Here is a 24750-nt window from a genome sequence, read left to right on the forward strand (position 1 = left end):
CCCCTCAACAGGAATTGCTTCTATCACATGAAGCCTTTCTATGACTTCCTTGACAAATCGTCTTTCAGAATCTGCTTGGAGACCTCTGGTGAGCAGAGCCCACCACCTTGAAAAGCATCACATTCTGCATCTAGACAACTCTAATTATTAGGACGTTTTTCCTTATATCAGTTTTTATTTCATTTATGTATATGTAATTCATGCTGTGTGTTTTAGGGGTGATCCTGATGTCAATTCTTGGTGTACAAATGGATCTGGGTATCCCTTTCCATAACTTAGTAGTTCCTGTTGGTTCCATGGCTCACAGATTGGGAACTGTTGAATTAGGCCCACTTTGGCTCCAAATGCAACACTCTTATTAGTTGGGATATCTGCCTTTCATGACTTCCTTTTGTGTTTGTCAATAAACTTTAAGCAACTAAGATGTGCCAGATACTTTGTTAAGTGCTGGGGATATGAAGACAAAAATAGTCCCTGCTCCCGAGAACCTCACATCTTAATGAGAGTGACAACATGCAAAGAACCATGTGCAAACAAGAAAGATAAGGATAAATCAGAAATCATCAACACAGAGAAAGCACCAGTGTTAAGGGGGATTGGGAAAAGCTTGTAGAAGGGAGTGTTTTAGCTGGATTCAGTGTATTGACAGAAGGAGAGGAAAACATTGTAATGAGGCTTAATGACTTCAACCCTCATTTCCAAGAAAGTAAAGAGGTATGTGTGTGTGTGTGTGTGTGTGTGTGTCTTGTGGGGTTAATCAGGAAACTGCTAATCAGTTAACGGACCTTCCCAACTGAATTCATGAAACTATAGAAAGTGAAGGACAGGTAATCGAGACAACAAAGTGTTAATGTCATAAAGGAAGTGAAAAGAAGGGCTTTTGTTATCTCTCTAGGAGGTAGTAGAGCTGGGTAGAGAAGCACTTCTAGGTTTATCAGATCAGTGACTTTCCCAGAAGAAATTACTGTACATGGTAAGGAGGTGGGCATAGGGGAAGCACTATTTGTAGCAGCTTTTTTTGTTTGTTTTGGGGTTTGGGTTTTTTTTTTTTTTTTTTGGTGGAGCAATGAGGGTTAAACAACTCGCCCAGGGTCACACAGGTAGTAAAGTGTCAAGTGTCTGAGGCTGGGTTTGAACTCAGGTCCTCCTGAATCCAGGGCCGGTGCTTTATCCATTGTGTCACCTAACTGCCCCCTAGGGGAAGCACTATTTAAGCAAACCTTGAAGTACCATATAAATGTTAGCTATTGCAAATTTCAGAGGTGGTACTTCTTCCTGGAGTTCCAATGAAATCATAGATCCAATTCTAGAGTCAGAGAGCAAACAACGTTAGATCATAAATATCTATGAAATATACAATTAGACTTCGAGTATTGCCTTCTGGCTTACCCTAGTTAAAAGAATTACTTTCCCCAAATGTCTAGAATTTAGTAGGAGAGCAACATGTCTGAATCATAATAGCAGAGTTCGGATTTGAGAGTATTTTCCTTTTTTTTTAAAAACCTACCCTTCAATATTCTATTGTAACAATTGGGAAAAAATTGTGTGTTTAGGGCTGTTGCCTGTGTGTGTTCACAATGAACCAATGGCTGCTTATACCATGTTCTACCTTGCCAGCAAAATTTTCTATTTGGTTTTCTTCTTTGCAGGCTAAAATAAAGAACTAGTCAAGCTAAACATTCTGGATGTCTATCACTTTCCCAGGGCTATGAGGTAGATAACCACCTATTGGGGGTGGGGGGGAGGGGATGAGGATTTCAGGAAAATGAAGTCAAAGTGAAACTCACATTTGTTCCGGTTTGTTTCTATAAAACAGGTTGTATTTTCCCTTAGCTTTAGTAAAAATCATAACTGAAAGCCTCAATGAGTGATGGGGCTGGGACCCTCATCTCTTTCCTCTCTGGTTACTAATGTAACTTGAAACAAGTAAGTTTGGTGAACCACGGCACAGCTCAATTGATAAAGAGAATCAGATCTAGAGACATATTCATGCTATATGGGAAACAAATTAAAAGGAGAATGCCAATAGCTCTCAAGGATAGAGCTTAAGATTCTAGATTTAGGGCTGGACCTTAGCAATCATTGAGTCTAACCTAATTTTACTGATGAGGAAACAACCCCCAAGGGCTTATGTTTTTGTTTTATTTTGTTTTTGCAGGGCAATTTAGGGTTAAGTGACTTGCCCATGGTCACACAGCTAGTAAGTGTCAAGTGTCAGAGGCTGGATTTGAACTCAGGTCCTCCTGAATTCAGGGCCAGTGCTTTATCCACAGTGCCACCTAGCTGCCCCTCCCTGATGGTTTATGACATGACTCAGGTTGTATAGCTAATAAAAGTCTGAGGAAGGATTGAATCCAGTTCTTCCCGACTCCAGTTCCAGTATTCTCTCTATGATACCACCCACCCTGCCTCCAAAGGGTTTTATGTAGTCTGTATATACTTATGTTGTAATTGATATTTCCTGTTAGATTACAAACTTCTTGTGAATGGGGAGTCTTCCATTCACTTTATTTCTATCCCCAGTGCCTAGGGACTTTACAACGGATTACATATGGGAGATGAAAGAGAGTGAGAAATTGAGGATAACATGTAGTTTGTGAATGTGGGTGACTGGGAGGATGGTGGTGTCCTTGACAGAAATAGAAAAGTTAGGAAGAAGGGAGGGTTTTTGAGGAAAGATAATGAGTTCAGTTTGGGACATGTGTTTAAGGTATTTACAGGACATCCAATTTGAGATATCTGATAGGCAGTTGGAAATTCAAGACTGGATATACATATACACACATACACATACACATATACACAGAAAGTTGGGAGAGAGGTTAGGGCTGGATAAATAGGTGTGAGAATCATTTGCCTAGAAATGATCATTGAATCCATGGAAGAAGTTGAAGGGATTACCAAGTGAAACTATATAGAAGGAGGAGAGATGAGAGTCCAGGACAGAGCCTTAGGGGATACCTACAATTGGTTGGCATGACCTAGATAAAGTTCAAGCACAGGAGTATGAGAAGGATTGGTCAGACGTTTTGGAAGAGAACCAGTGGAAAACAGTGTCATGAAAATCTAGAAAGAAGAGAGTATTGGGGCAGTGGGGGGGGGGCAGTTAGGTGGTGCAGTAGATAAAGCACCAGCCCTGGATTCAGGAGGACATGAGTTCAAATTTGACCTTAGACACTTGACACTTACTAGCTGTGTGACTGTGGGCAAGTCAACTTAACCCTCATTGCCCAGCAAATTTTAAAAAAGGAAAAAAAAAGAAAAGAAAAGAAGAGAAAAAAGAAGAGAGTATCAAGAAGAGGGTGAACTAGAGAGTGTCTGAGGCTAGAGAGAGGCCAAAAAGGTTGAGGGTTGATATGGATTTAAGTGACTTGCCCAAGGTCATATAGTCAAATATGGGAGGCAGGACTTTCTGACTCTAAAACTGATTTTCTATCCAGTACATTATATTACTTCTCCAGACTTCACACTTATCCCCATTAAATTCCATCTTATTACATTCCACCCACTTTTTCTAGCCTGTCAAGATCTTTCCCCATTTGACCCTGCTATTCAGTGTATTTGTCACCCCTCCCTGTTCTTGTCTGCTCTCTAATCTATACCCTTCTCTATTGCTTGTACTGTATTTGACTCTATTCTATTGTATAAGCATTTATTAAGTACCTACTAGGTATTGAAAGGATCTACATTTAAAAAGAGCTTGCTGTCTAGTAAGGAGGATGCACTCCCAGGAATACAGCAGTGATGATCCCTCTGTCCTCTGTTCTGGTCTAACCACATCTGAAGTTTTGTGTTCAGTCCCAGGCACTACAGTTAAGGAAAGACTGAGATAAGCTGGACAGCATCCAGAGGACAGTCATCAGCATGGTACCACATCATTTTGAGATGTTTTGAAGCATCTGGGACTGTTGAGCCCAGAGTAAGGAAGAATGATGGGGGTAGCTAGGTGGCACAGTGGATAGAGTCAGGAAGACCCGAGTTCAAATATAGCCTCAGACACTTCCTAGCTGAGTGACCCTGGGCAAATCACTTCACCTTGTTTGCCTCAGTTTCCTCCCCTGTAAAAGGAGCTGGGGGAGGAAATGGGAAACCACTCCAATATCTTTGCCAAGAAAACCTTAAATGTGGTCATGAAGAGTTGGACGTGACTGAAAGGACTGACCAACAACAAAGAAGAATGATACTCTAAAGTGAAGGACTTTCACATACAAGAGAGGTTAGATTTGTTCTATTTGGTCCCAGGGGACTGAACTGGGCAGCAGTGTAGATAGTAGCAGTGTAGACAATGGGGTCCAAAGGGGCATAGAAGTTTCAGAATGGAAATTTCAGGTTTATTACTGGTGGAAAGGCTATTATTTCATGGCGAGTCCTCCTTATAAAGCCTACAATGTTTCTCAAGCCTCCTCAGCCTTTCTGCAAACAAAACCAAATGTACACATTCATAAGACCCCAAACTTGAGCTGAGAAACAGCGGGTGATATGAGTTTATACAAATCAGCTAACAACAATAGCAAAAAGACTCAAATTGTAGCAATTTCTAACCAGTGCCTTGTAGCTAATAACTGTCGTCTTAGGCACTCAACCAAGTGATAAAATCCATTACCAGCCCTCAGCCCAGCTGAATTTCTCTCTGGGGCAGCATCAGCAGCCCCACAGTTACTCAAAAGCTGTGGCAGTTTGAAGGAAGAAGATTTTGCATTTCCTTTAAGAGCCAGGGTCCTGTCAAGAATTCCCATAAGCCTAGTCTGCTCCTCATAGAAACCAGATTTCTGGTCAGAGTAATGATGCCACATTTATATGTGAGGTTATTTGTGATTATAAAGCATTTTCCTCACAAGAGGCCTGGGAGAGAGGTGAGGATTTCTCCTGTTACACCCATTTTTTTTTTACACGAGAAACTGATGCTTAGACCCTCAATGGCTCCCTATTAAATGCCATCTCCTCCGGCTTCCATTCAAAATCCTCCACTATCTGGCTTCCATTTCCCTTTCTAGATATCTCATATTATTCCCCTTCGTGCTTTCTCCTATTCAACTAAATTGAACCGTGAGTGCTCTGTCTACTGTGCCACCTCACTGTCTTAACAGCTTTTTAGGAAGCTTCTTTTCAAAGTGACTCCAGTGCTCGCTTCGGCAGCACAGATTACTAAAATTGGAATGATACAGAGAAGATTAGATGGCTCCTGCCCAAGGATGACACACAAATTCGAAGTGACTCCAGCTGGGTATGGTGTACTCTGTAACGATTGGAATGACGCCACCTGCTGGAGAAGAGTTCCGCCCATGAGGTGAAGGTCTTTGAGGGCAAGACCATGCATTTTTTTCTTTGGTGTCAGGAAGTGATGTTTGCTTGTGGGAGGAAGAAGGGGGAGGCTGGCGCTCTGACTCGTTCTCTTTCCTGTGGACGCTAGCGGAGAGCGGAGCTAGAAACGTGCTCTCCCCTTAATAGATGGATGAATGTAGGCCTTTTTGTTCTCTCTTTACCAAATTCTTATTCTCCTTAATAAATGCTTAAAAGTCTAACTCTTGCTAAAGCTTATAATTTATTGGTGACCGCTCATTAGCTATTTTAGACAATATAGCCAGAATTTTAGCCTTTAACAATTCCCTACTACCAGGGAAGCTGAAGTTGGTGGATTGCTTGAATTCAGGAGTTCTGTGCTGCAGTAGGGTTAAGCTGATTGGATATATTTGCAGGGTCTGGCATCAAGATGATGAGTCCTTGAGAGTAGAGGGAGCCAGCAGGCTGTGTAAGGAGGGAAAAACTGTCCCAGGATGGAAATGGAACAGGTCAAAGCTTCTTTGCTGATCAGTAATGGGCTTGGGTCTGTAAATGGTTATTACACTTTCAGCCTGGGAAAGATAGGGAGCCTCAGTCTCCAAAAAGAAAGAGAGAGAAAGAGAGAGAAAGAGAGAGAAAGAGAGAGAGAGAGACAGAGAGAGACAGAGAGAGACAGAGAGACAGAGAGAGAGACAGAGAGAGAGACAGACAGACAGAGACAGAGACAGAGACAGAGACAGAGAGACAGAGACAGAGAGAGACAGAGAAAGGCACAGAGAAACATAAAGACATAAAGAGAGAGGAGAAAGAAAGAAATGAAAGAAAAAAGAAAAAAGAAAGGAAGAAAGGAAAGGAAAGGAGAGGAAAGAAAAGGAAAGAAAAAAAGAACTGACTTAGTTAAGCTGATTCTGAGAGAGGGCTAGGATGCCACTAATTCTATACCCATGGGTAACTAGGAAGTATCAGCCCTGAGAGGCCCAAAGAATGGCTGCCAAAGGGAACCTTTGTTCCCATTTCCCTCTTCTCTATGATCCCTCTTTCCTTCCCATTGACTGAGGCCTCCCCTGATTTTTGCACTGGCTTCCAGCCCATCCCACATTCCTAGAAATGCTTTCCTTACTCACCTCTGCCTTTGGGAATCCCTGGTTCCCTTCAAGGCTCAGCTCCAGCTGCACCTTGTGGGAAGACCCTTCAAGTGCTTCCTAGCTAATAGAGCCACAGCCTCCAAGGATAACTTGTCCTAGCTTTGGGTGTGTATTATTTATACCTGTGTATATGTAGATTCTCCCACTACAATTCAAATTCCTTGAGAGAGGGGACTGCTTATTTTATTTTATTTTTATTAAATTAAATTTTATCTTATTTTATTTTATTGTATTTGCCTTTCTTTGTAACCCCAGTGCTTCACACAGTGTCTGGTTCATAAGTATGTCTCATCCCCCCAGATAGATTCATTGTAAACTCTTGGAAGGCAGGGACTGTGGTATGTTTCTTCTATGTACGGTACAGGTAGCAGTCAGTCAGTAGATATTTGCTGAATGAATGATTGAATAAATGAAAATTGAAAAATAAAACACTTTCCTCTTTTTTTTGTTTTTGTAGGTTGTCCGCTTGTGATCTGCATCATTTCTGTATCTGCCAGCATGGACAGCTATGGAGAAAATAGCAAGTAAGGAATGATAATGGTTGCTTTATTCAGAATTTAGTGATTTGTTGGCTTTATATAATGCCTTTCCTGGGGATATGCTCTGAGAGTTGCTCTAGTGATTTTTGGAAGGTGACTGCTCTTGAATGACCTTTGGAAATTTTTGCAGGCTATCTAGTCCCAAATCCTTCAACTTGCTAAAAAGCTTTTTCTCCTCCAAGCTCCACCTTTTTCCATGAAGCTTTTCTTGATCTCTCCAGTTATCAGGTTTGTTTTTTTCCCCATCAAGTTTCTTAGTGCAGAAAATATAGAATTCTGAACTTGGAGCCAGGAGACCTGAGTTCAAATCCAGGATCAGATACTGAGTAGCTATAAGACCCATGGCAACTTATAAGTTTTCTTAGTCTCAGTTTCCTCAGCTGCAAAGTAGGGAATCATAATATTTAGATAGATAAAGTATCCCCACATTCATAATACTCAGAATGGACTCCTCTCTTCTAACAAAGAAAAACAAGTAAGCAGGAATAACTATTATGGTAACTATGTCTGACTCTGTTCAACATTCTGTTTCCAGAGATCCTCACCTCTCTGCCTATAGGAGAGAGGTGTATTTCCTTATCTGTTCTCTAGGATCAAGATCAGTCAATGAGGGAATAAATCAAAGAAATAAAAAGTATTTATTAAGCACTTTCTAGGTATATAAATAGAAAAAAATGACACAGTCTCCACTATCAGGGTGTTTACTCTTTAATTAAAGGAGACAACACATAAAAAGAAAATGCAGCTGCAGGGCAGATGGAAAAGTCCAGGGGTCTCAAGGCTGCAACAGAAGGGTGGATGGCAAGGCCCATGGGTCAGATGGTATTTCTGGCAATCTGGAGGTGATTGCAATTATGGAATTTAACTTCCTTTTAGTGCTTTATCATTGATATGATTGCAGTCATTGTGTATATTGTTCTGGTTCTACTTCACTCTGTATCAGTTCATGGAAGTCTTCCCATCTTTCTCTACTTTTTCTTATTTGTCATGTCTTACTACATGTTAGTATTTCATCACATTTACATACCCCAATTTGTTCACCTATTCACCCAATGATGCCGCCTCCCCTACTTTTTTTTTCTAGTTCTTTGCTATCACAAAAATGCTGCTGTGAATATTTCGGCTCATTCTTTCTTTCTATCTATCTTTGACCTTCTGGGAGTATGTATGTCTGTTGGTAGGACCCAAATCCCTCATTTTAGGGAAGAGGAGATTGGGAGGGAATGACTTGCCTGAAATCCCATGGGCAGAGTTTGGATGGTGGTAGAGCTTAAATAAAACTTCAACTCCAAATCCAGTGACAGAAGCAGGATTTTAATCCATCTTCCTGACTCCAAGCTCACTACCTTTAAGGGAGACTTGGACATTGTGTGTGTGCGTGTGTGTGTCCTGGTTTATGATTTCATTGGCTTCCCCTTCATTGATAACAACAGATACAGAACCATCACTTGCTTAGCAACTTATGGTGTTAGAGTAGAGGCAGCCTGTCTTGGGGACCAGAGGGTCACCGTTCAAAGTAGGTATTCTAAAATCCTCTCTCCGACACTACTGGCCATCTGACACTATAACCAATCTGTGCCCCAGGCAACCCTCTGAGCTTTATAAATACCAGGTACATAATAAACACTGTTGGATGTTGTGGAATGGCATTGAACCAAGCTGAGGTACCATTAGATAAATAGAGAAAGTATCATCACAGGGTGGGACCCAGCTACAGGGCATAATTACTGGACAAAATTATAGCAGGAGTGTCCCATGTACATATGCCACCCCATATCTCTGTCCCTACTTTCCTGAGATATGCTGACTTTGTCTAGGGGAAGGCATCTGATTATAGGAATGAGGCCAAAGAGCACTGGCATATCTACCCCACATCACAAAGAATGTCAATGAGGGGACAGTGACTCTTAGGGGCACTAAATCCAGCTGGATTGGGGGGGGGTCACAGGAGCTGGGTTCAAATCCTACTTGGTCAACTTGCTACTCTTTTGACTGCGAACAAGTTGTGCTACCTCTCTAGCCTCAGTTTCCTCCAAGGGAGTACAATTAGCTGATCCCTGGGATTGCTTCCAACTCTTAAATCCATCATTCTGGTGCCTCCAAGGGGCTCCGGTCCCTCTCTCTAAATCCAGGAATTCTCCCCACCCCCTCATTGCCCTCTTCTTTCTCTCCCCCCCCCGCCCCCCGCCCCATCCCTTAAAATAAAAACAGAAGAATTAGATGAAGTGCTCTTTGGAAAGAGGCTCCTGTTCAGCTGACTTGGAGCTGGTAGCATGAAAGAGAAAACATCACTGAGACTGTTTAAGAGAAAGCTTTAAACATTTTTATAGCTTCAGGATACAATGTTTTTTCAGCTGAATTGCTAAACTGGGAGAAATCTAGCCTCCCCTACTTGAGAAGCCCAATTTGCTGCAGATTAAGCCTTTAAAGAAAGCATTGTCTGCAAGCCTTTAGGAATGAGGCTGATTAAACATACTCATTGTTCTATGGCTGCCTTGCCTTCCAATACTCCACATTTTTAGAACTGGAGCCCCCTAATTAAAAGGAGTGTTTCCTTTTGAGATACACAGTTTCCGACACTTCCTGTGACACAACCATTTCAGGTCCTTAGTTGAGCTCTCTTCACTGGGGCTGGTACATTCTCTGCTCCTCGCCCCTAGGCAAGGGAGCATTTTCAGTATCCTTGCTAGGGGTCATATATCATGGACCATAAATTCAGAGGAGAAGGGAATTTAGAGTCCATTGAGAGCAACCCCCTCTTATGAGGAAACAGAAGAACAGAGAAGGATGTGATTAATCTACCACTCAGAAAGACAGTGGCAGGATTTGAACCCAGGTGACCATAAGACTCCAGATCTAGCACTCTAATATACTCTGATCACACTGTGATATTATCTGTACCTCTCTTAGTATATCCATCCATCCATCCATCCAGCTACCCACCCAGCCACCCACCCATTATCTATCTATATCTATCTATCTATCTATCTATCTATCTATCTATCTATCTATCTATCTATCTATCTATCTATCTATCTATCTATCTAATCTCCCAGGGCAGCTAGGTGGCACAGTGGATAGAGCACTGTCCCCAAATTTGAGAGAATCTAAGTTCAACTCTCACCTCAGACACCTACTAGCTGTGTGACCCTGGGCAAGTCACTTAACTCCAATTGTCTTAAAACTGCCAGGGTCATCTCCAGTCGTCCTGATCTATATCTTGCCACTAGACCCAGATGACTCTGGAGGAGAGAGTGAGGCTGGTGACTTTGCACAGCACTGCCTCATTTAAATACAATTCACTGCAAATCATGACATCACCCTTCATGAACAAAGGACAAAAACAATAGCTTCTTCTCCCCCCCTTGAAGGACCTTAAAAGCCAGTCATTTTTCACTTATGTCTGACACTCTGAGACCCTATTTGGGGTTTTCTTAGCAGAGATACTGGAGTAGTTTGCCTTTTCCTTCTCCAGCTTATTTTACAGATAAGGAAACTGAGGCAAACAGGGTTAAGTGACTTGCACAGGGTGACATAGGTAGTGTCTCTAGCTGGCTTTGAACTCAGGGCTCCCTGATACCCAGCCTAACATTCTATCCACTGTACTACCTATCTGCCCTAAAGGCCTTCTAAGCCTCCCTTGTTTTACAGATAAGGAAACTGAGGCTCAGAGCAATTAAAGGACTTGTCCTAGGTCATACACATCAGGGGAGGGATTTTAAATCCCTAATCTTCAGACTCCAGAGACCATGATCTTTCCATTGTCCTACTTTGGCTCCTTCTGGGCAGCCCTGTCTCCCATTTACACATCTCAGTTGTCATCCACCAGAGATGGTTCAGGAAGTACCATTAGTGACTGGGACATGGAAAAGCTTCTTTCTGTTCATCTGGAAGTTCAGCCTGCAGATACCCAGTGTGTGTGCGGGGTGGGGGCAGTCATGAGAAACCTTTTTATTTTTTTTACTTTTACTGAACTTATCCTCAGAGATTGCCTGAATCACAATTGGAATTGTTCAAAGTGTGAACTGCAGATGCTATGTGCATTCCTTTTAAATGGGTACAGACTTGTCACTGACATGTGTGGGGTCCCACCCCTCAAACTCTTTGTGTTCTGGTTGAACAAATGTTGAAGGAAAGCTTTTACTCATTCTGCTCACCAGCTTCAGAGGAGGTCTCAGATCTAAGGGAGCTGGGGAGGGTGGAGGAATGGGGCTATTAATGCAGATGTTCTCATCATTCAGTCATTTTTCAGTCTTGTGTCTGACCCTTCCTGATCCCATTTGGGGTTTTCTTGGCAGAGATACTGGAGGGGTTTGCCATTTCTTTCTCCAGTTCATTTGACAGATGAGGAAACTGAGACAAACAGGGTGAAGCGACTTGCCTAGGGTCACTCAGCTAGAAAGTATCTGAGGCTGGATTTGAATTTATATCTTCCTGACTCCAGTCCTGGAGCCTTATCCACTGCATCACCTAGCTTTGCATTAGTACTGATATTACTCCTGATAAAGGAGGTATCCGGAAAACTTCAGCCCTGTGCTTAGTTTGTTCTTATAGCACATTGGATTATAGTGAGGTGAAGTGCCATTGGAGGCAGGAAGACCAGGTTAGTATCTTGATGTTCTTCAAGCCTAACATTCTATTTTCCCACCTCTAGATCTTTGCCTAGATTATCCAGGATGCCTGAAATGCTTCCACTCCCTCTTCACTTCCATCTTCTTAAAACCCTCAGCTGCCCTCAAAGCACAGTTCAAACACTACTTCCTTATATGAAGCCTTTCATAATACAGTAATAGTATATAACAATAGATGACAGTAATAGCAATAATAGTATATAACAATAGCTAGATTACAATAAAATACTAATTAGATTTGCAATTTCATGTGCAATCATCTTTTTTATTATACTGTTACGGAAATCCTTGTTTTATTCCATAAATTAAAAAGTAAATGAATTTTAAAAATAACAATAGCTAATATATATAGCGCTTCAAGTTTTGCAAATGACTTTAACAAATGTCATTATGATTAATCTTCACAATAATCCTGTTAAATAGGTGCTATTTTATGCCCATTATACAGATAAGGTAACTGAGGCTGAGAGAGGGTCAAGTGATTTGTCCAGGGTCACCTTACATAGCTAATAAGTATCCTGAGACAAGAATCCAATTCAGGTCTTCCTGACCCCAAGTCCAGTGTCCTATCTGCTGTAATACCCAGGTGGTATCACCTCCTTATAAAATGTTTTTCATAATTGCACATGTATAACCTATATTTGATTGCTTACCACCTCAGGGAGGGGGGAGGAGAGGGAAGGAAGGAGGATAGAGTTTGGAACTCAAAACTCTAAATAGAGGGCAGCAAGGTGGCTCAGTGGATAAAACAGCAGCCCTGAATTCAGGAGGACCTGAGTTCAAATCTGGACTCAGACACTTGACGTTAGCTGTGTGACCCTAGGCAAGTCACTTAACCCTCATTGCCCCACAAAACCCCAAAACAAAACAAAAACTCTAAATAAAAATGTTCATTATTTTAAAACAAAGTAATTTACAAACACAAAGCAAAAAAAGGAAATAATTTTAAATGAATGAATGAGTGATTAAAAAAAGAGAGATTAATTAAAGGCTTTGTACCAGTTTGTCTTCTATGAGAGACAATAAACTTTGGGAGATCAGATGCCATTTTTAGTTTTTAGTATTATCTTCTCAGTGACTAGCACGTGGTTTCGTACACAGTAGGAGCTTGATAAATGCTTATTGTTTGACAGGGCATGGTGACACATGCCTGGAATCCCTGCTATTATATGGGGAGGCAGAGGCTGATGGGTAACTTGAAGTCTAGAACTGTGAGCTGAGTTTCTGGCTAAGGCTGATTTCGTGTCCTCCCAAAGGCTGGCATCTGGCACTAAGGTTGAGCTGCTGAGATGTGAGGGGCCATCAGGCTGTGTTGGCCTAGATTGGAAACAAGAGTAGGTCAAATCTCCTGTGCCGATCAGCAGGGAATTTGGGCCGATAATAGTTACTGCACTTCTAGCCTGGGTGAGAGAAGGAGACCCATTCTCAAAAAGAGAAAAAAAAAGTTAATTGTTTGATTAGTTTCATGACCCTGAGTAAATGACATAACTTCTCAGGGCCTCAATTTCCTTAACTGTAAGATGAAGATAATAATGGCACCTACATTGGATTGCTTTGAGGCTCAAATGAGAGAACATCTTTAATGTGCTTTGCATTCCTTTAAGTCCTATATAAATGTAATCTCTTTTTATGGCACTGGCAGATCGGAGGCACCCAAGAGGACCTCAGGGGTGGAAAAACACGGAAACATCTCTAGCTTTCAGGGGGCCATGGTATTTAGACTTTTAATGTTTCTGCAGGGCTCCAGAAGCAGCTGGCATGATAATGGATCCATGGTCCTTCCCACCATGCTCTTAGCCACACATCTTCTGAGTAATGTTAACAGCATTTTGACTGTGGGACACTCCAGAGCCAACTGGCCTGTGTGACCACCTGCCCACCTTCCCTGAAAACTCATTAAGAAACCACAAAACAAGTCCTGCAGAGAAAGAACATAAATTTCCTTCCTTAATTGGACTTCCTTCGGTGCCATTTGCTGGAAATTCAGCTTTTGCCAAGCAAATCACACCCTTTGTAAATTGAAGGCTTCATAGGCTTCTGCTACCACTGCTAGCTAACTCTGGAATATTGGGATTCAAACACTAGATCCCTGAATTTGTCTGGTCTTTTCCAATGAGTGGACTCCATAGCCAATGATAACTAACATTTATACAGTGCTTTAAGGTTGGCAACAGGCTTTTTATACTGTGGTAAAAATTATTTGTGGTAAAGATTAATATCGAAATTGATTATCTCATTTGATCCTCACATTAGGTGCTATTATATATAACCCCCATTTTACAGATGAGAAAACTGAAGATGAGAGAAGTTAGATGATCTCGTTTGATTCCACCACATTCTGTCCCATTCCATTCCCTTCCATTCTATTCCTTTCTATTCATCCCATCCTGTTCCATTCCACCCCATCCTATCCCATTCTGTTCCATTCCATCCCACTCCATCTCATCCCACCCATCCCACTGTAGGGTAACCTGTTAAGTATCCAAGGAAGGATCAAACACTATTCTTTCTGGCTCTGAGTTCAGTGCTCTATCCATTATGACATTTAACTGCTGGAGGCCACAGATGAGGAATGAGGAGACAGTAATAGGGAGAACAGTATGGCTTGGAGGAGCTTGTTACACAATCACAGAGCCTCAGAAGGAGAAGAGACTGCAGGAACCATCTAGTCCAACTTGTGGAGGGCAACATGCCCAATATGGAGCCCTTTAGTTTTTCCTTTAAGGCCTCTAATGAGCTTACTACATCACTTCTAGATAGCCCTGATGGTTTAGAAGTTAAATTAAACCTAATTCTGCTTCCACAAAAATGTACCTCCCCCCCCCCTTGCTTCTAGTTCTCACCTTTGGGAGCTAAGTGCAACAAGATTTATCCCTGTTACAACAGAGACCTTTAAGTACAGCTGCCATCCTGCCCCACTCCCAACCTACCATTCACCTAACTATGCCTGGTTTCTTCAGTTCCTGATTTCAAGTCCCTTGACCACTGTAGTTACCTTCCTCTGGACTCTATTAGATTTCTGTATTCCTTCCTAAAATCTAGTGCCTAGAAATAAACACCACACTCAGTCAATCAACAAGCATTTAAGTGTTTACTTTGTGCCAGTCACTCTGCTAAACTCTGGAGATACAGACAAAATATGGACTCACCAGAGCAGAATATAGATGAACTATCACTTATCCCATTTGGGACACTGTACCTTTCTTCTTTCTTCTTCTTCATCATCATCATCATCATCATTTGCACCTTTCTTAATGCAGTTGAAGTACTTCTTAACTTTTAAAGGTTAACATATTACCTTGTTCCATCCCCTTCTTCTCCATTCTATTTCATCCTCATGCTTCTGAGAAGAATCTGAGAAGACTGGAAAAAAAGATCACTTTCAGTTGTAGGGATAAGGGAAGGCTTTGTGGAAGAGATGGAGGATTTCAACAAGAAGAGATATAGTGGGAGTCCATCCCAAGCCTGGGGGTTGTCTGGGTGAATGCATAGAGGCAGAAAAGAAAAGGGTGGGTTGATGGGTGACATTCACTGAACACTTTAAAATTTACAAAGTACTTTTGCAACACATTTTTCTCACAGGCTAGTAAATCATAGATTTATTATTTTATGGGACTTTAGAGGTCACACAATATATTCCCTTCCTTTTATAGATGAGGAAACTGATACCCAGTGAAATTAAGTGACTTGTCCAAGGTCATATAGACAATAAGTAGCAGAGTTAGGATTTGAAGCTCACAACTACCTTGTAAAATATGTATTATGATTACTATTTTATAAGAGAGAAAATAGAGGCTTAGAGGTTTAAGTGACTAGTAAATGTCAGAGAATATATTTATGCCCAGGCCTTTTTCTCTAATTCCACTCACTTTCTCCATTATACCAAGCCTTTTCTCTTTTTATTTTTCAACCTTTTATTTATTTTTGACATTCTTTTCAAATTTTGAATTCCAAACTTTCTCCCTTCCTGCCACCCAGTGAGAATGCAAATGATATTGATTCTACATGTGAAATAATGCAAAATATGTTTTCATATTAGCAATATTTTTTAAAAAGGAAAGCAAAGTGAGAAAATTCTACTTCAATCTGCACTCAGAGTTCATTAGTTATCTTTCTGGAGATAGATAGCATTTTTTCATCACAAGTTCTTTGAAACCATCTTGGATCATCATATTGATCAGAGTAGCAAATTCTTTCACAGTTGATCATCATTACAGCATTGCTGTTCCTGTGCACAATGACCTTCCATTTCTCACTTCTCTTTGCATCAGTTCATAGAGGTTTTGCCATATTTTTCTGAAACCACACCCCTCATCATTTTTTTAGAAAGCAATAGTACTTCTCACAATTATGTGCCACAACTCGTTTAGCCATTCTCCAGTTGATGAGCATCCTCTCAATGTCCAGTTGTCTGCTGCAACAAAAATAATTGCTATAAACATTTTTATACATTTAAGTTCCTTTCTATTTTCTTTGATTTCTTTGGGATATACACCTAGTAGTGATATTTCTGGGTCAAAGGGACTGCATAGTTTTATAGCCCTTTGGGCCTGTATCTAAATTGTTCTCCAGAATGGTTGGACCAGTTCACTATACCAGCAACAATTTATTAGTGTACCTATTTCTCCCTCATTCCCTGCAGCATTTGTCATTTCTGATAGGTGTAAGGTGGTACTTCAGAGTTGTTTTAGTTTGTCTTTCTCTAATCAATAGTGATTTTGAATATTTTTTTTTTATATCACTATAGATAGCTTCGATTTCTTCTTCTGAAAACTGCCTGTTTAAATCCTTTGACTATCAATTGGGGAATGACTTTTATTTTTATAAATTTGATTCAGTTCTATACCCAGTATATATTTTAGAAATGAGGCCTTTATCAGAGAAACTTGTTTAAAATTTTTTTTATATTACTTCATTGTCTATGGCAGGGTTTCTTAAAATTTTTTCCAGTTATGACCCCTTTTCTCCCAAGAAATTTTTATGCAACCCTGGGTTTGTAGGTATATAAAATAGGTATACATAATCTTTTATCATTGCCAAATGTTTCAAAACCCCCACATTCAGTTATGGGACCCTACATGGGGTTGCTACCCACAGTTTAAGAAGCTAGGATCTATGGTACCTTTTAGCAAAAATGTAGTTTCTCTGATTATCCCTTTTAATTGGGACTATTTTTGCTTTTGCTTTGTCTGAGATCATGATTGCTACCCCTGCCCTTTTTATTTCAGTTGAAGCACAATTGATTCTGTTCTAGCCTTTTATTTTAACTCTATGTGTGTCTTTCTGTTTCAAGCGTGTCTTTTGTAAACAACATATTGTTGGATTCTGGTTTCTAATCCATTCTGCTATCAGCTTCTACTTTGTGGGTGAGCTCATTCTATTGACATTCAGTTATGATTACTGTAATTTCTCTCCCCATTTTATTTTATTTATTCTTCTTTCTCTTTTTATCTTGTCTCTCCTCAAAAGTCTATTTTGCTTCTAACTAATGCCTGCCTTAATCCATTCTCCCTTCTATCCTCTCATTACCCTTCTCTTATCCCCTTCTCCTCCCCTTTATTTTTTGGGTAAGTTATATTTCTATATACAACTGAGTGTGTGTGTGTATATGTTTGTGTATATATATATATATATATATTAAAAATATATGTATGTATATATATATATAATATATATAAACACAACTGAGTATGTATATATATACATATATAAATATACACAACTGAGTATGTGTATATATATATATATATATATATATATGTATATATGTGTGTGTGTGTGTGTGTGTGTGTGTGTGTGTGTGTGTGTACTCTTCCCTCTTTGAACAAATTCCAATATGAAGTTCAAGAATTGCCTGTTGTCTCCCCCTTTCCCCCTCTCCTATAAAAAGCTTTTATTTATGTTTTTCTATGGGAGAAAAAATTCCCCATTTTACCTTTCCTTTCTTCTTTCACCTGGTGGATCCTTCTTTCTTATCCTTTAATTTTAAAAATTTGTTTGCAGATCATCCCAACATAATTGACTCATATCCATATCCTCTGTCTATGTAAACTCCTTTTAATTGCTTTAATAATGATAAAGTTCTTAAGAGTTACATGTATGATCTTCCCATTTAGGAATGTAAACAGTTTAACTTCATTGAGTCTCTTGATTTCTCTTTCATAATAACATGTTTTTTGGTGAGGCAATTGGGGTTAAGTGACTTGCCCAGGGTCACACAGCTAGTAAGTGTTAAGTGTCTGAGGCTGGATTTGAACTCAGGTACTCCTGACTCCAGGGCCGGTGCTCTATCCACTCATGATAACCTTTTAATACTAATCTTGAGCCTTGTGGTTGAATGTTAAATTTTCTATTAAGCTCTGGTTTTTCAACAGAAATGCTTGGAAGTTCTTTAATTAATTATCCATTCTCTCTCTCTTCTCTCTCTCTCCCTCCCTCTCTCTCTCTCTCTCTCTCTCTCTCTCTCTCTCCTTCCCACCCCACCCCCAAAGAATTATACTCAGTTTTGCTGAGTAGACTATTTTTGGTTGCAATCCTAGCCCTCTGGAATATCATGTTCCAAGCCCTCTGCTACTTTGACATGCTAAATCTGGTGTGATCTTGACTGTAGCTACATAATATTTGAATTTTTCCCAGCTTCTTGAAAATTTCCTCTTTGACCTAGAAGCCATGAAGTTTGGCTATAATATTCCTGGGGGTTTTCATTTTGGGATCTTTTTCAGGAGGTGATCTTTGGATTCTTTGAATTTCTATTTTACCCTTTGAATCAAAGATATTAAAACCAGTATTCCTTGATAATTTCTTGAAATATGTCTAGGCTCTTTTTTTTTTATCATGGCTTTCAAGTAGTCCAAAATATCCTAAATTATCTCTCCTTAATCTATTTTCCAAGTCAGTTGTTTTTTTTTCCTGGTGAGATATTTCACACTTTGTTCAATTTTTTCATTCTTTTGACTTTGTTTTATTGTTTCATGGTGTCTCATGGAGTCAATAGCTTCTACTTGCCTAATTCTAATTTTTAAGGAATTATTTTCTTCAGTGACATTTGGCCAATTTTGTTTTTAAAGGATTTCTTTTCTTCAGTGAATTGTTGTACCTTCTTTTCCATTTGGCCTATTATTCTTTTTAAGGTACTCTTTACCCTGAAACTACAACACAGAACTACTATTGGAAACAGAGTTGACAATTAGTGCCGGTTGTCCCCATAAGGGTCTTCTGTAATCTCTTTCTGACCAGTTGTTTGACCCCCCCCCCTTTACTTTGTTTGGGCTGAGAGATTCTAAAGATGCTACTACTGATGTGGCTGCTATTGCTGCTATTTATTATGTGTGTGGACTCTGAATGGGCTTCCACTTCAGTGTCACAAATTTCACTTGCTGACCCCTTAAGCTTTTTTTAGGCTGGAAAAATGTTTCACCCTGATTTTTTTGTTGGCTTCACTGTTCCAAATTTGAGTTCAGACAGCATTTTAAAGTTGAAAGTTTGGAAAGGAATATTAAAAAAGTTTAGCTGGGTTGCCTCTAATTTGCCATCTTGGCTTTGCCCCCTAGTGCCCTCATGTGTGTATTTAACAGAGTGCACCCCATGTTTATGTGAGAAATGTTTTATAGCTACCGATCATATTATGCCACCTAAGCAGATATCTTTGATAAAATGTAGTTGTCACAACTGAGACTATTATTAGTAGAAGATATACCGGTTGGGACTTGTGAGCTATAAGATTAGAAGTGGATATCAACAAGGTATCCCCTTAGAACCTGTCAGAGTAATAGCGACATTCTGGGGACCCAATCCATGAGTGGTGCCAGGGCAGGTTGGGGAGAGCATCTCAGAGGATATGCTATACTCAAATGGGATAATGTATATGAATCTCTGTTGTGCTTCAAAGCACTGAAAAAGTATAATTAAATTTATCAATTTTTTCCAGACCTGTGATTTCATCTATTTAGACAACACACATTCAAGAAACTCTCTCTACTTTCTACAAATGCAATTCAGCAATTTATAATCTTAGGGAGTTGTCTGGCCAGACTGAGGGATTAAGAGACTCATTCAGTGTTATATAGCCAATCCATGCTAGAGTTGAAATGTGAAACCAGGTCCTCCTGACACTGAGGATGGGTCTCTATTTACCATTCCAACCTTTCTTTCTAAGAATATTAAGGTAGGGGCAGCTAGGTGATGCAGTGGATAAAGCCCTGGCCCTGGATTCAGGAGGACTTGAGTTTAAATCTGGCCTCAAACACATGACACTTCCTAGCTATGTGACCCTGGGCAAGTCACTTAACTCTCATTGCTCCTCTCCCCAAAAAGTAAATCTATTCTAAGAATAACAGGGTCATATATTTAGAGATAAAATGGGGCCTCAGACATTAGCCCTCTGGAATATCATGTTCCAAGCCCTCTGCTACTTTGACATGCTAAATCTGGCTTCATTTTACAAATGAGGAAACTGAGTTCTAGAGAGCTTTATCAGGGTAACATTGGTAGAGGTAGCAGAATCAATCCTCTGACTTTCACTCAGGTAGGCTGCCTTTATTTCTTCTTCCCTTTATCTTTTTCCCTCTTTTGATACCTCTCTCCTTCTTTACCTCCCCCTTTCATCTTCCTCATAGTGCTGCAGAATATATAGGGCCCTGAACTTGGAGTAGGGAAGAGATAGTTTCAATTCTCCTCTCTGACACTTAGCTATGTGACACATAGCAGTCTTTTCACCTTTATGTTCCTTAAGCAATTCCTTAGGACTTATCTACTTAGTGTCAAGTCAAGATCTAAGTTGGTGGAAGGGGTTCTTGCACTGGGATTTCCCTCCCCTAATCAAACCCAGATTCTTATTTTTCATGCTGACCTAGTGGAGTCAGTATTAAGCTAAAAGGCTGCACAGAATATACTCAATCATCAGACTTCATAGCTTTGGAAAGAGACAGGAAGTGGGGTGGGCAAGCAGCCTAAACTAGTGAAAAGCTGAAATTATAGGAATTAAGTACATTTTGTCTTCATTAACATGGACTAAATGCTGAACAAGCTATTTTCGAGTTAAGGTCTTGACACACATCTGCTTTAATGAATAAATAAGAGTCATTTGTAACCAGCCTGTTAATTGTTCAGAAATTGTGGCTTCAAGAGAGTGTCTTAAGTAGGCTAAACTTCCTCTGTGATCTCCATCTTTGATATATTCTTTCTTGGAATGGTATTTCATGGGATCATGGATTCAACAACATTTTTGAGGCTGAAAAAGACATCTTGATGTGGGATCTTAAAATATTTGAGATGGAAGGGAACTTAGAAATCATCTTGACCAAATCCCTTCCCTTACAGGTAAAGAAACCTGTCTAGGAAGGGACAGAACCTTGTCCAGGCTCACAGAGGTAGTAAGCAGAACAGCAACTCACTAGTAGAAGCTAGGCTTTTGACAACCAATCCATGGTTCTTTCTAATAATGACAAAGCATATTTTAGCTCTAGATTAGCACAATTTGCAAATTACCAGAGGCTGAAATTCATAAACTCATAAATTTAAAAATGGAAGAGATCCCAGAGGCCACCTTGTGTGCCACCCCACTGTATGGAAAGAATATTGGGGGCAGCTAGGTGGTGCAGTGGATAAAGCACTGGCCTTGGATTCAGGAGGACCTGAGTTCAAATCCAGCCTCAGACACTTGACACTTAACTAACTGTGTGACCCTGGGCAAATCACTTAACCCTCATTGCCCTGAAAAAACAAAACAAAACAAAACAAAAAGAATATTGGTCTGGATGCCAGAAGTCCTGAATTCCAGGCCTAACTTACGCTATTCCTCTGTGTCTATGGCAAGTCAGTACCCCTCTCTGGGATTCATTGGATCACAGATCTAGATCCATAAGGGACCACTGAATCTGTCTAGTTCAATGATGAGGAAACTGAGACAGGCTGAGAGGTCATAGAAGAGGGAAGGTTTGAGCTGAGGTCCTCTGACTCCAGAATTAGCATTCTTTGCACTACAGTTTCCTGAAGTCTTGTTGTACACTGGCCAACAGGTCTCACCCTACAAGATGTGAGACATTGGGATTTTGCCCTTCTGAAAAATACTTAGCTTACATTCAGATGGGACTTTAAGGAGATGGCAAAACAATTTATATGTAGTCCTTCATTTGAACCTCATAATAATCATATGAGAGATCTAGTATTATTCTCTCAATTTTGCAGATGAGAACATTGAGAATCAGTGACTTACCCAGGGCCATACAGCTAATATGTGGCAGAATTTAAACCCAAATCTTTCTGGTTCAGAGAATAGCTCACTCTTCATGCTAATTCTCTGTGCTATGGACAGTATTTCTTGAAAGTTTGCCCTAGCCCCTGGAGTGCAAAAAAGTTCCATAATCCTCAACCTGGGCCTTTCTCTACTGTAGCTATTTCACCCAGAAATTTGGGTAGCAATAAGATATGGTGGCAGGAACTGTCTGCTGATTGGAGTTGGGAGGCACTCACCAAAAGGTTGAGTACTTCAGCAGTTTATCAACAGAAAATAGCTGAATGCTATTTTATGTGACAAGCCATAAAGCACAGTAATCCCAGGTAGATAATACCTACTTAGGTTAGGATTTCAAATGTTCTGCAAGAAATCCAGGACCTGCTTAACATTATAAGTTCTTTCTTTTTCATATTCATTAATACCTCTAGGGATCTATGATTCATCAACCTTGGGTCCTCCAGCTCCACCTGATCACATGGTCTTCATGAGTTGTGGGGGCAAAAGACAGTGCTGGTGGCTGGACTACTGGAATTTAGCCTTTCCAGGCTTATGTAGGTCAATCCTTTGCCTTGTTAAGGAATGTTAAGGGGTCCCTTGAACTTGTCTTTTTGAGTTGCCAAATTTTCCAGAAACGCTGGACTCAGAATATGCAAGAGGCCCTGAATGTGTCAAGGATGAATGCCCTCCCTTCCCCCTCCTGCCCTGAGCTGACATAATTTGTTGTTTGCATCCTAAGCTAAACTCCCTGTGTGTCCTTGGGAGTCTAGACGGGTGCCAGTCAGTCTGTACTAGACCGAGTAACTGCTTGTATAACTGGGACCCTTGTAGATAAGCAGACCCTTCTCTCTTCATAGTTCCCAAGGGAAAAGAATGCTTCTTTTGCCATCTTAATTATTCATGATTTTTCTTCCCCTGCCACTCCCATTAGGTGGAAATTTCTATTTCTTCTCCTCTCTTTGTAACAATTTCATTCATATGCAAGCTTCTGTTTAAATTGTGAACTCTATATGCTTGGTAGCCTTTCACATGCATGATCATTTCTCTTGTAATAAATCTAGTTGCAGTGCAATGTTTCAGGGACTTGCGATATCGTTTTTTGATTAACAGTAAATGGTGGCAGGGGAGAAAGTGACTCAGACTGGCCAGAGGTTTAAGATTCAGGGCAAGATACTAGTATGGGGCCCTTTTGTGCCCATCTGTATCAGATCTCTGGTTTGGGAAGTTTCACTTCTCCACTTATATCTCAGATACCCTCTCTTTGGGTTGAGTTCCTTATTACAAGGGAAATCAGGTTGTCTGTAGCCAAGGGGGGGTTGGGCGGGGGGAAGGAAGGCCTTTTTTTTTTTTATAATGATATGCCAGCTGATGTGGATTTGAAAGTATGATCTGGAAAATTGGGATGGATGATGAATCCCTTATCACCTCTAATCTGGACTACTATAATATAACCTCCAAATTAGTCTCCTTGATTCCAGTCTTTTCTCCAATCTATCTTCCATGTACCTGCCAAAATAATCTTCTAAAAGTGCAAAAAGATTGATTTTGACACAGCACAGGCCTTTACCTTATTTTCCAATGGTCTCTGTATCATGCCCTCTGCCCTTTGGCTATCACCCTTATTTCTCCCCTACCAAAATTCTTGAACTCTGCCCCTGGGTCTCCCAACTCTAATAAGTGAGCTTCTGCTTTATCTTGCCTAGGTCCAATACTCCACACCTCATCCAAGCTGTCTGCACCCCAAGCCAAGACCAACTTACCCCACCTCTCTTTCTTCCAGCACACCTTTATGTGTTACCTTCCTCCATTAAAATGTAAACCCCTTGAGAGCAGCAACTATGTTGCTAGCTTGTTTTTATATCCTTAGAACTTAGAATAGGAAGTGCCCGATAATCCTTCGATCTACCTAAGTATGTCCATCTATCAATCAGTCTATCTATGTATCTATTTATGTCTTTGTGTATGTATCTATGTATTTCTATGATTTTCTATCTATCTATCCATCCATCCATCCATCCATCCATCCATCCATCCATCCATCCATCCATCCATCTATCTATCATCTATCTATCTATCTATCTATCTATCTATCTATCTATCTATCTATCTATCTATCATCTATCTATCTATCTATCTATCTATCTATCTATCTATCTATCTATCTATCTATCTATCTATCTATCTATCTATTTACCGATCTACCTTATTGCCTCTATATTCAAATACCTATTTCTTAGCTTGATATTAAATTCCACTGATGGACTCTGGATCCAGCTTACCTTTTCAGATATTTCTCATTACTCTCCACTCAATTTTTATTCCAGCTAAACTGACCTACTTGAAATTCCCTGAGCTTTGCCTTTGTCTCTTGCCTCTGTACCCTCTGCCTTAGTATATGAGCCTTCTTTACCTCAAGACTCAGCTCAGACTCTATCTCCTGAAAGCCTTTCCCAGTCCCCTTGGTTAGTTCTTCTTTCTTTTCAAATTATATTGTATTTCCCTACCCATTTATGGTATCCCTTAGTAGATTCTAAGTTCTTTAAGAGCAGGAGAAGTTTCATTTTTGTATTTGTCTTTCATGTACCTAATATAGGGTCTTACTTTTTTTCTTTTTAATTGGTGTGAGGGAGTCCTTGTAAGGAACTGACCTTAACCAATGAGTTCCATACCTGCTGGGCAACTGGCTCTCCTCTTCCCTGTCTACTTCTTCTCAGCCTGCTTTGCTGAATCACCATTCATATTGTATCACCCAACTGTGGACATTTTCCAGGGTTCTTTTCTGGGTCTCCTCCCCTGCCCTCCCCTCCCCCTCCCTCCTCTCTCCTTTTCCTCCCCTTCCCTCCCCTCCCCTTCCCTCTCCTCTCCTCCCTCTTCTCCCCTCCCCTCCCCTCCCCTCTCCTCCCTCTTCTCCCCTCCCTTCCCTC

General features: G+C 40.4%; 1 protein-coding gene and 1 non-coding gene across 2 annotated transcripts in view; both read left to right on the forward strand.

Moving 5' to 3' along the window:
• The window catches only part of ADGRD1 (adhesion G protein-coupled receptor D1), a 482794-nt gene that overhangs the window by 384112 nt on the left and 73932 nt on the right, over positions 1-24750 (forward strand). Inside the window, exon 19 of the mRNA XM_043977059.1 lies at positions 6883-6949. Coding sequence (XP_043832994.1) covers positions 6883-6949 — 67 coding nt within the window. The remainder of the gene's footprint in view (positions 1-6882; positions 6950-24750) is intronic.
• On the forward strand, positions 5121-5228 carry LOC122737683. The gene has a single exon (XR_006354489.1). It is a non-coding gene; the product is annotated as a U6 spliceosomal RNA (small nuclear RNA).

This window comes from Dromiciops gliroides, chromosome 1 (assembly GCF_019393635.1).
Source record: "Dromiciops gliroides isolate mDroGli1 chromosome 1, mDroGli1.pri, whole genome shotgun sequence".
Classification (NCBI taxonomy): Eukaryota; Metazoa; Chordata; class Mammalia; order Microbiotheria; family Microbiotheriidae; genus Dromiciops; species Dromiciops gliroides.